At 41.7% G+C, this 13,118-nt stretch overlaps 1 protein-coding gene across 1 annotated transcript; it reads left to right on the top strand.

Annotated features, from left to right (window-relative positions):
* Positions 1-212: 212 nt before the first annotated feature.
* Positions 213-11,369, top strand: LOC308105982 (E3 ubiquitin-protein ligase TRIM35-like; the record flags this gene model as incomplete). Its single annotated transcript, XM_080456967.1, has 2 exons — positions 213-1,557; positions 10,282-11,369. 2 exons carry the CDS (start codon positions 213-215, stop codon positions 11,367-11,369), a joined length of 2,433 nt encoding a protein of 810 aa, XP_080313093.1.
* Between the last annotated feature and the right edge of the window lie 1,749 nt (positions 11,370-13,118).

The following is a 13,118-nucleotide window of genomic DNA, read 5'->3' as shown; positions in this document are numbered from 1 at the left end:
CAGACTGTCTTTCCACAGCTACAATATACAGGAGGGAATACTGACCCAGACTGCTGCTGACTCTGTCAGATAAATGGACTTTAACAAGAACCAGGATTCACTGTGAAAGTCAACTTCAGGGAACATTCTATTGGGAGAAGGGAGTGTTACCAGTACTAACTGGCTGATTTCCTGTTTTGATTAGAGTGATCGTAGTTGTACTGAGAGACGTAATGGCTTCTCAGTTGTCTCTGTCAGAAGAGGATTTTTCCTGTGCCGTGTGTCGTGAGATCTTTAAAGATCCTGTTGTGCTGTTATGCAGCCACAGCTTCTGCAAAGGCTGTCTGCACAGATGGTGGAGAGAGAAGCAAATTAAGGAATGTCCAGTTTGTAAGAAAATATCTTCAATGGATAATCCACCCTGTAACCGGGCTCTGAAGAACTTGTGTGAGGCCTTCATACAGAAGAGACATCAGAGACCTTCACCAAAACGTCCAAGAACTTCATCAGGGTCTGAGGTTCTCTGCAATCTGCACACTGAGAAACTCAAGCTCTTCTGCCTGCTATGTAAACAGCCAGTGTGCGTTGTGTGTCTTCATTCAGAAAAACACACCAACCACAGTTTCAGACCCATCGATGAAGTTGCACTGGACTACAAGGAGGAAGTCCAGAAATCACTGAAGCGTTTACAGAAGAAACTGAAGGTATTTAATGCTGTTAGGAGTAAATATGCGCAAACAGCAGAATACATTAGGGGCCAGGCCCGGCACACAAAAAGTAGGATTAAGGAACAGTTTAAAAAGCTCCATCAGTTTCTTCAAGAGGAAGAGGAGGCTAGCATCACTGCACTGACAGAGGAAGAGGAACAGAAGAGTCAGCTGATGAAGGAGAAGATTGAGGGTCTGAACAAAGACATATCAACCCTTGCATACACAATTGAAGCCATAGAGGAGGAGATGAAAACTGAACACAGCTCATTCCGACAGAACTACAAGATCACAATGGAAATAGTCCAGTTCACACTTCAGGACCCACAGCTGGTCTCAGGAGCACTGATAGATGTGGCCAAACATCTGGGCAACCTGACCTTCAGAGTCTGGGACAAGATGAAGGACATTGTCTCCTACACTCCTGTCATTCTGGACCCCAACACTGCTAAACCAGGACACGTCCTGTCTGATGATCTGACCAGTGTGAGCATTGAAAGGCAGTGGCTTCCTGACAACCCAGAGAGGTTTGACCACTTGCAAATTGTCCTGGGGTCTGAGGGCTTTAACTCAGGGACCCATAGCTGGGATGTTGAGGTTGGAGACAGTAAACACTGGTCATTGGGTGTGTTAGCAGAGTCTTTTCAGAGGAAGGGCACCCGAGGGGGTCCCTTCTGGAAAATAAACTCAGATTCATCCGCAATGGCCTCACCAGGGTCATGCACTAAACTCTTATGGAAGCAGATGCCTCGTAGGATCAGAGTTCATCTGGACTGCAACAGAGGGAAACTGTCCTTCTCTGATCCTGATACTAACACACACATACACACCTTCACACACACTTTCACCGAGACTGTCTTTCCATTCATTAGCGCTATTGCTACTTTGAAAATGTTACCAGGGAAGGTCATTGCCTCGAACAATGATGTTGTTTATGATGACATGACTAGACTATAGAACAATGATATGAAGCCATCATTGTTTTATAGAGAGGTAGTGGACTTTCACGATTATAGCATGTTATTGTAGAGTGTGTTGGCATGTAATCTTTGACTAAAACTGGTGTGTAGTTATTTTGTATTTTGTAAATAATTTAATCATACAATTTGCAGTGCATCAACATGATGAGAGTCTAAAGGAAGATTAGCATGTATTTCATTAGCTTTATTGTAAATACGCTCAATTAAGTGTAATTTGTCTCATATTTCCTTATAAACTACAGAATCACTGTACCATTATGCATGAATGTCGGAGCTGTATAGCGGAGTGAGAGGTAATGGGGCTAAGATCTGTAAAGAAAACTGTAATGATGAAATATGTTCAATTCAAATAAACATCTATCTCTTGTGAAATTTGAGTTCAGTTGTTCAGTTCTGTTAAAGCAAAACACTATTAGCTTAATACTGATTCTTTTGTTAAACTCATGCAGTAATTCTCCAAATTGTGACTATCTACCTATATAAAGGAGAAAGCTACTTCCGCCGCTGACGCCACACCCACTGCATGCATTTGGACCTCTCGCCGCTGACGCCATACCCACAGCATTGATTTCGACTAAACACAACAACTACATTATGTCATGTCACCACAACACCAGCCACAACGTGCGCGCTGAATTTACGGGTGGCGTAGGGTACTTCTCATTGCTCACTACACATTTTCCACCTCGCAACATAATTAATTCTACTCACCACATTACGACCACACCGGACGGGGAAACACCTTCGCACCATTTACCGTCAGCACAACCGAACGCTGACGGCCAAAGCCGAAACAACACGAAGCGGCGGCCATTGAAATCAGCCGTCTTCCCTCGCAAAAGTATGTAAGGGATAATGCATGGGGACGTAGTCATTATTCACATTTAAAGCCCTTCAGGGCGATTAACCACCATTATCCCGCTTATTACACGGCTACTTAATAAATACATCAATACATTTACCCAAAAGTAACAACAAAACCAAGTATTTCCTTGCTTACGGCAATGAAAGTATTCCATAAGTATTGGGCTGGGCGAACAAGTTAGCCTCGGAAAACAAATGACACAATGAAAAAAAAATCGCCCCAAAACACAGTCGCCCCGGGCCAAATCCGGCGGTATTACAGGCAAATCGCCAGTATAAAGACTGGGGGGCGACTGTGTTTTGGGGCGACTTTTTTTTTATTTCCTCATTTGTTTTCCGAGGCGAAGATGAACAAGAAAGTGCAGTGGATCAAATAGAATCACTTTTCGGTCATTGCATCGTCTATTTCTCACTTCAAATGTTTTCCAAAACATTCTTGAGAGCAACGTTTAGTTGTAAATGACATTGGTTGTTTGTTGACATGGCTGTCATGTTGGATAAAGCATAAAACCAAACAGCGCAGGTTCAATCTCTCTGCATCGCCACAACAACAACAACAGAAGCACGTCCTTCGCTTCACCCCCCCCCCTCCCTCTCCCCCTCTTGCTTACCTTTCTGTTCGAACCACGCCGTTGCTTTCACTTTATCACACCACACTCACGCTAATATGTCCGTCATTCACGTGCCATGTACATCCCAAACACAACCTACGATCTACACCAGACTTTTCAAAGCGCGCGTATGCGTGGCGCGTACAGCGCGTTTGTTTAGATCCAATTTATATCAATGATAGCGGCTACACCAGGCGCGCGGATACGCGAGTCCCGCATACGCAGCCTTTAAAATAGGACTGGATCTAAAAGTGCGTGTGTGCGTATATGCGCGTGTGTGCGAAAAAAAAGTCTGGAGTGTTTCCACAGTTTACTGTGTGTGTGTGTGTGTGTGTAAGCACCACAGGTTAAATCTCCGCACAGACATCCTTCCACTATGATCGTCACCCAGCCAGCAACAACAACAAAACAATCTTATGGCCTACCTTTCTTTGAGTCTGTGAAGAATAACATTGCAAAAATTGTTCCAATCCAGTGCGTAACACACAAACAAAAACACCTAATTTTGAGTCACGAGCGCCGTGAAGAAAAAGTCGAGGCTTTTAATGTGTGTGCGTCTGTGCGACATGTGTGTGTGTGTGTGTGTGTTGTTGTCACGTGACCACTACTAGCCAACCAACAGCCTGGACTACATTCAGTGTTGCCAGATTGTGCACGAGAAACAAGCCACCATCCATGTTTATGCAAAAACAACAGACAAAGACGGCGATGCGACCGAACGTGTGCGGTGTGGGGGGGGGGAGGGGAGACGACGTAGGCCTAATAATAGGGCCCTGTGCACGGCTAGCGGGCCGGCCGCCCGTAGGGCGGCCGGACCTCTAGTATATAATAGAAAGATTATATGAAGCCATCGTTTTAAAGCATGGTAGTGGGTTGGCATGCAATCTTTCACTAAAACTGATGTGTACGTAGCTATAGTATTTTATGGGCACTATTGTAAAGATTGCCAATGGTCGTTTAATCCAGTGGTTTTCAACCTTTTCAGGTCGCAACTCCCAAAAATAATCATATTTGAACTGGGGACCCCCCACCCTGACAAGCACTTGGAATTGTGGGAGTTATAGCATTACATTTAGTTTGACTTGGTTCCACAGATAATATTGTGAAAATAGCCGATCAAGATCACAACGCCTCGTGTTACAAGGCGTTGTGAGCTTGTAGATCAGCTATTTTCCAAAGTTTTGCTGCTTTCTTATATTATTTGACAATTTGGCCAATGTTTGGTCAGTTTTATAAATTAGTATAGTTTGTTGATTACTTTTGACGCAGTAATGATATTTTTTTATTTCATTTATTTTTCTTCTTTTTTTTAGGTATTAAAAAAAAATCCTTAAATTGTCACTTTACTCTCATCTGGATCCCTCCAAAATCATGTGGGGACCCCTGACAGGTTGAGAACCACTGATTTAAGGGCCATTCATACTGAGCACTATAACTATAAAAATATATAGTAGAGCAGATAGTAGGAACAATCGTTCACTTTGTGATACAAGCGTGAAAATTGGCATGAACATTCCTTTAGGTCAACTCTTTGACTTTTTTAATCGAGCCACTCAAAAATCCAAGATGGCGGCCATTTTTCAAGATGGCCGATACCTTAGTGGGCAGTTAAGTGATATGATAGTTTATTTGGTGATACAAGCATGAAAATTGGCATGAGCAGTCTCTGTGGGTCACTTGACAATAGGCCACCCACAGCTACTTGAAATTTCAAGATGGCGGCCATTTTTCAAGATGGCCAACACTTTAGTGGAGCATTTAAGTTATATAATGGTTCATTTGGTGATACAAGCATGAAAATTGGCATGAGCAGTCTCTGTGGGTCACTTGACAATAAGCCACCCACAGCTACTTGAAATGTCAAGATGGCGGCCATTTTTCAAGATGGCCACCACCTTAGTGGACTAGTTAAGCTTAAGAAATCATTTAGTTGGTGATACAAGCATGAAAATTGCCATGAGCCGTCTCAAAAGGAAACCGCCCACAGCCACTTGAAATTTCAAGATGTCAATCTTTAAATGATACCTTTTCTCATAGAAATGTATTGGGTTCCTCAAAAAGCTCTGTCAAGAGAGGTTGTTTGACTGTGTTTTGTCTGACTCCTTGCCCACGACCTGTCCAGTTTGGTAAGACCTGTCAGGAGTTGCCTCCCACCGGCATAGCTCTCAGGGTTCACTGAGGTAGGCCTAAACAAGCTCCCTTACCACGACAAGGTAACAGTCACAAGGGAGGATATATATATATATATATATATATATATATTGTTTTTGGGCGGTGAAACCGCCCCTATAAGTGAGGTTTGGAAAAATGTACAAATATCCTGCGCTGTGAAACCGCCCCTATAAGTGAGGTTTGGAAATGTGTACAATTATCCTGCACCGTGATTGGCCAATCACAATCTATTCAAGACTGTGATTGGCCAGTGTCACATGACACATGTGCATAGCCCTATATAAGAAACCATAACTTGAAAAAAAACATAAATTTGTTTTTTTCAAGTTATGGTTTCGTCCATCATAAAGAGTGTTTCAATAAATGTATTTATCTTTTGTACATGATTGGTTGACTCCATTCAATATTGTGATTAGCTAGCAAGACACCGCCCACTTCACACAGGGTGTGATTTTTTTAAAACTAACAGCCATTACATGTGTCAAATAAATACTAAGGGGTGGGGATACAAAAAATAAGATGAATAAATTAGCACAGTTGTGGTGCTGATAAGCACAGTTGTGGTGCTGAACGGACAGTGCTCCAAAATTATGAGTAATGGCTAATACTGAATGGCAATAGCCACGGAACCATGACAAACGATACTAAGGAACTAAACTGAAAATGTGCTTCACTGTTAGATATGGCAGTGGAAGGCAGTGGAAGCAATGTTACAAAGTAACAACTGAAAATTACACAGTAATAGACTAGATAAAAAGTAAAACATGATGCGTCGATGTGACGAGGGGAAGCCGAGCCATAGGCCTCCACTTGAAAACACAGAGGACAACAGGGAATAACTCTGGCAAAATAAACATGCAAATAGGTTCTAGCAGGGGCAACTACATAGGCATGTGAAACTGAGTCCATATCTGAAGCAGTTACACCTTCCAGTACATGCCTTGGAGCACCCACATTTGGTCAACTCCCAACAACTCTCCGCAATAGGTGGAAGTGGAGTCCAGAAGACTTTCCACTTCTCGTCCTGTTCCACCCATCCCCAGTCAGATGGGCTCGGCATTTGTGGATGTCGCTTCAATGCCTGTCCCCACACGTATCCAGCCTCATAAGAAGCATGTTTGGCATGCTCTTTGAGTGCTGCTTGAGTTGGTGGGATCAAGTCATATTGTCTTTGCTTTCTGGCAAAGAGATCAAGCCTGGCCTCGTTCACAGTTGTGACATCGCTGGACCGGTCATACATTAGATCTTCTTGGCCTCTTGACATGGATATCTTTGGTATCTTCAGTGTCTTCAGCAGATGTAGATGCTCTCTTTTGGGCCCTTTCCAGCTCTGTGTTGTTGAACCTAAGTTTACAGCTTGAATTATATTTTGCTCTGTTTCTTGTCAATGTGCTTTCTATGCCATCACCTTCATCTAGTCGGGTTGGACTAAGTAAGATAGGCAGAGCATTGATCTTATGAAATAATGGAACATTTCTTGCAATGGTATCATAACCAGTACGATCGTGCTCTCTGTTGAATAAACTCGGCTGAATGAGTTTTTCCTTGGTGACCTGCTGACAAATTAAACATCTGTCCCAGTTAGTTTTCACAACTGTTATGATGGCTTCTGCCATGTCTGCAGCATAGGCAGAGGCCGAGGGTTTATCCTTTTACCACCTTTTACCAAGCACTTTGATGTATGGGATACAACTAAGTTCGTGCCTTAACCCTACACTTAGTTCGATCGTTCATCCAATGCCATTTAAATCCTGAGCGATCTGTACACCATCCGGTTAACTAAAACCCCATTAACCTTGGCTCGGCTCTCCCGTGCTGGCACAACCTGTCAATTCAGGTGCGGCTATCTAACTGTTTTGGGGTAAATTAGACAGCATTTGGGATACCAACTTTCAATTAGCTGACATTGAACCCCACTCTGAGTTTAACAGCAGTGATATATCACCAGTGTGCCCTGGTAGTGCAGATATTCACTCTTATCTAATCTATCTATGATCAACAAATCAACACAACTATATTGTGATGTGTTAAAAGTTGTTCTTTAGCATAATAATAATAATCGTATAATCGTCCTTAATGAAAAAAAAACATAAATTTCTATGAGAAAATGTATCTTTTGCGGATCCAGGGGGCGGCCATCTTGAAAATAGAAATGTAAAGTGGCTGGGAGTGTTTTCTTGTCAAGCAACCCTTAGAGACTGCTCATGCCAAATTTAATGCTTGTATCACCAAATAAACCATTATATAACTTAATTGCTCCACTAAAGTGTTGGCCATCTTGAAAAATGGCCGCCATCTTGAAATTTCAAGTAGCTGTGGGTGGCCTATTGTCAAGTGACCCACAGAGACTGCTCATGCCAATGTTCATGCTTGTATCACCAAATAAACCATTATATAACTTAATTGCTCCACTAAAGTGTTGGCCATCTTGAAAAATGGCCGCCATCTTGAAATTTCAAGTAGCTGTGGGTGGCCTATTGTCAAGTGACCCACAGAGACTGCTCATGCCAATTTTCATGCTTGTATCACCAAATAAACCATCATATCACTTAACTGCCCACTAAGATGTCGGCCATCTTGAAAAATGGCCGCCATCTTTGATTTTCAAGTGGCTCGATTAAAAAAATCGATAAATGACCTCTAAAGATGATCTGTACCAAGTTTCACGCTTGTATCACCAAGTGAACGATTCTCCCAAAATATTGCTTTTAGCCGCTGCACTAATAGTTTTAAAATTCGTTCTAAGTCTAGAGGATGGCAGAGTTCACACCAACTATAAAAAAAATACAATGGTGAATGACATATCGTTATTTTTAAAGTGATCAGTGTGAATGGCCCTTTAATCTACTTATCAATTATTCCACAGCTTAAGTATAAGTTTAATCACTCCTGTATTCATCAATCATCAATCATCAATCATCAATCATCAATCATCATCAACCATCAATCATCATCACCAAAACATCTGGTGATACAGTATCTAAATTCATAAATGTTGCTAAAACGGGGTAGAAACAATTCAGAGATTTAACAAAGAACTGCATTGGAAATACTTTGGAGTTGAATTGTGAGTTGTAGATTGGCTATTTAAAAAAAACAGCAAACAAACAAACAACCCAAAAAACAATCTACAGTTTAAAATAGGTATGCCAGTGTTAAAGTGGTTAATATGTATATCATATTATAATATACTGTACTGAACTGTATTTCAGTCAGACAACTCTTGGATTGAATAGATATATTTATTGAGCATACTGTAAATATATTGAGCATAAATATTTATAAGCATATTTGGCATCAAGGTTCTGTCTCGTTTAATGTATTTTCTGTAAGCATGACATATTGTAATAAATGATTTGCCAAATAGATCTTACAGGGAATGACATTTACGTAATATTGATAGAATATTTGGAGGAATGATGACAAAAATGTAATTAATTGGTGTAAGCAAAAAACTTTGGACCAAATCATTCAACTTTCTTAAAAAAAAGGTAGTCAACTAGTTGGCGGTGATGTATATTGTATATTGTGCAAGAAGACCATTGCTGCATCCAAAATCATATACTAACATACTATTTAGTGTGCCAAATTACTTTTTAGGATGTCCGAAAGCTTAATAGCTATAAAATAGTATGTGAGATACATACTAAATTCAGGGCTGCATCCCAAATCACATACTTTCATACTATTTAGTATGCCAAATAACTTTTTTGTATTTCCGAAAGCTTAGCATAGCTACTGCTGTAAATAGAACATGAGATGCATACTAAATTCAGGGCTGCATCCGAAATCGCATACTAACACACTATATCTATGCAAAGTGAAGCCTTACTGTTTAAGAGATACTAAACAGTAGGCTGAAAATAGCAGACTGTGTAGTAGTATGTAATGAGTATGTGTTTCGGACGCAGAACTTACAATTTCACTTTAACTTTTAAGTTGTGGTCTTTAAAACACGGAATCAGCAGACCACAATGGAAACAAGCCCCTATAGGGCTTTTTGTGTTATCCTTTTAACAATCATTGTAAACCGTAGATCTGTACAATTTGCAAACAGTTAATAAAGTATTCAATCAATCAATCAATCAAAAGCTTGGGTGTGGCTAAGGTGATTTCATTAACCATACAATGGCTGTTGACACGCCTAGACGTGTCTGTGTGTGTGCGCGTGCGTGTACGTGTGCGTGTGCGTATGCGTGTGCGTGTGCGTGTGTGTGTGTGAAGGAGAGAGTGATTTGCATGTCAAAGCTCTGCCCCTTACCGGACCTTACCATAAAAGCTTCACCTTCAGTTCAGTCCAAACACAACTTCCAGTGAGAGAGGACATACAGTACTGTTTTTCCACAGCTACTAGGAATACTGACACTGACCCAGACTGCTGCTGACTCTGTTAGATGAATGCATTTGAACAAGAACGGGGATTCACTGTGAAAGCCATCTTCAGGGAACATTGTATCTTTTTTTAAAACTTTGATTTTTTACCTTTATTTACCCAGAGGAGGTTAATTGAGAGCGAATTCTCTTTTTTACGAACGCCCTGCTTCACACTCACACTGACAACAGGGAGATTTCCTATCTTGATCACAGCGTTTGTAGCATCACCGAGAGACGCAATGGATATGATTTCCTGTCCTGTGTGTCTTGACATCTTTAAAGATCCTGTTGTCCTGTTATGCAGCCATAGCCTCTGTAAAGCCTGTCTAGACAAATGGTGGAGAGAGAAGAAAGTAAAGGAATGTCCAGTTTGTACGAAAATATCTTCAATGGATGATCCACCCTGTAACCGGGCTCTGAAGAACTTGTGTGAGGCCGTCATAAAGGAGAGACATCAGAGAGCTTCAAAACAACCTTCAAAACGCCGGAGAACCTCATCAGGGTCTGATGTTCTCTGCAATCTGCATGCAGAGAAACTCAAGCTCTTCTGCCTGGAATGTCAACAGCCAGTGTGCGTTGTGTGTCTTCCTTCAGAAAAACACACCAACCATAGTTTCAGACCCATTGATGAAGTTGCACTGGAACACAAGAAGAAAGTCCAGAAATCACTGAAGCCTTTGAAGATGAAACTGAAGGTATGTAATGACGTTAGGAGTAAATGTGCGCCAACAGTAGAATACATTAGGGGCCAGGCCCAGTTCACAAAGAGTAGGATCAAGGAACAGTTTGAAAAGCTGCATCAGTTTCTACAAGAGGAAGAGGAGGCTAGAATCACTGCACTGGGAGAGGAAGAGGAGCAGAAGTGTCAGCTGATGCAGGAGAAGAATGAGCGACTGAACAAAGACATATCAGCCCTTGCATACACAATCGCAGCCATAGAGGAGGATCTGAGAGCTGAACACAGCTCATTCCTACAGAACTACAAGATCACAATGGAAAGACTTCAGTTCACGCTGCAGGACCCACACCTGGTCTCAGGTGCACTGATAGATGTGGCCAAACATCTGGGCAATCTGATCTTCAGAGTGTGGGACAAGATGAAGGACATTGTCTCCTACGCTCCTGTCATTCTGGACCCCAACACTGCCAAACCAGGACACGTCCTGTCTGATGATCTGACCATTGTGAGCCTTGAAAGGCAGTGGCTTCCTGACAACCCAGAGAGGTTTGACCACTTGAACATTGTCCTGGGTTCTGAGGGCTTTAAATCAGGGACCCACAGCTGGGATGTTGACGTGGGAGACAGTAAATACTGGTCAATGGGTGTGTTAGCAGAGTCTTTTCAGAGGAAGGGAACTGGAGGAGGTCCATACTGGAGAATAAACTCAGGTTCATACTCAATGGCCTGCTCACCAGGGTCAAAAACAAATCTCTCATGGAAGCAGGTTCCCCATAGGATCAGGGTCAATCTGGACTGGAACGGAGGGAAACTGTCATTCTATGATCTTAATACTAACACACACATACACACCTTCACACACACTTTCACAGAGGCACTCTTTCCATTCATTAGCGCTACTACTACGATGAAGATGTTACCAGGGAAGATTGTGTGGAACAATGAAGTTGTTGTTGTTGATCATGTTGCTGTTGTTGATGATGATTATTGTGCATGTGGTTGACATCATATGAAGCCATCATTGTTTTGTGAGGTAGTGGATTGGAGAGTGTGTTGGCATGTTGACAAAAACTGGTGTGTAGTTTTCTTTTTAAGTTTTGCTCAAAATGAATAAAAATTGAATCAAAAAATCTAAGCTGTGTGATATATACATTTTGAGTTAATACCATTAATATCAACCCATGTCCCTCTGTACTCTAGCAATTAGTGCACCTGGTGATACCTAGCCTGTCAGTCATTGGCTCCTCAATGGTGCTGAAAAGTGTACATGTACATTTACTCAAGTACCAATACAAGTGCTTACAAAGCACAGTAAAATTTTGAGGTACTTTTACTTTACTTTCCATTTGTGTTACTCCTACTCTACTACAATTACAGCATATGACAGCTTTAGTTACTTGTTACTTTGCATATGTAATTATTAATACAACACCTACAGTAACCACATACAGCCGATCTACAATGTGACGCTTTATGAGCTTGTATGTATATAATAAGCAACCCATGCTGTATGATAACTTACCACACATGAAATCCAATTCTGTCTATCCAATGGCTCAGTCAGTACTGCGGCCATAGCTGAGTGGTTAGTGAGCCCGCCTAGGGAGCCAGAGGCCCTGGTTGCCCCAGGTACGATTCCAGGCCAGGCCAGCAAATGTGTCGATGAAATGAAGTTTGTCCCTGAGCAAGACTGTTAACCCCTAATTGCTCACAGGCCCTCATTGCGAAGAAGACCGCAAGGACTTTCATGAACGGACCTGTTAAAGAAATTATCCTTTACACTGTCTACCCGCAAGTCTGTAGGTCCCTCTCTCTCTCTCTCTGCCTCTTCCTGCCTCTGCCTTATCCCTCGAAACCGCTGCTTGCAGCTATATTCTTGTATTTGTTTTACTGAGGATAAGGTTAGAAATATAGTTTTACTGAGATTAAGTTTAGGAATAAGGTTAGGTTTAGCGATAATTTACTGAGATTACGTTTAGGAATATCAGGTGAATGCCGCCGGATTTGCCACGGGGCGACTGTGTTTTGGGCAGAGCGTTAGTTACTTCGGTAGTGTCCAAGCGGCTCAGAAAGAGTTTTCGCCACAACATAATTCCATTGCTCAGGAAATAAACAACGGATTACAATAATATAACATTCCCTATAATCAGTAACATGTAGGTGATACATATGTCTATCATATATGGTTTTATTGAAAGGCAATCAAAGGCTAGATCGATCTTAGAAAGCAAACATCGGGTAATGTCCAGGCGCCTCAGTGCGGCTGCAGAGTGAGACTAGGACACTCATTTATGACATTGTGCGTTTGTTCAACACTCAACGCTTAGCAACAAAGTTTATTTTCATACTAGGCCTATAGATTACATTTCAATAATACAAGTAAATAGAAAAACAACATTTCTGGGTCCAATTAGTCTATTTTTGGAGGAATGGTCACATATTCCCACCTATAAACATGGTTGTTGACCAATGCTGACAGCTGGTCAGCAGGTGGTTTCATGAATAGACAATATTTTGGACCAGTCAACTAATTAAATATATGCAGTAGACCACATTTCCCCCACCTCAGGGGCTGCCGGACTAATAGGCCAGTCAGTCACATGCCTATATTGTTGATCAACTATTCACTCATATTATATGAGGGAATATAGTTGGGACAAATGCTTATTTGGTGTATAGGCCAGTAGCAGTGCTGTCGAGCCTATAATGCTGGAGGAGGAGAGGGTGGGGGCAAGATGTCCACTTCAATGCT

The sequence above is a fragment of the Gymnoscopelus braueri genome, assembly GCF_963280865.1.
Source record: "Gymnoscopelus braueri genome assembly, chromosome: 2".
NCBI classification, from domain to species: domain Eukaryota; kingdom Metazoa; phylum Chordata; class Actinopteri; order Myctophiformes; family Myctophidae; genus Gymnoscopelus; species Gymnoscopelus braueri.
The sequence above is the reverse complement of the archived record's forward strand: the minus strand, read 5'-3'. Positions and strand labels throughout refer to the sequence as shown.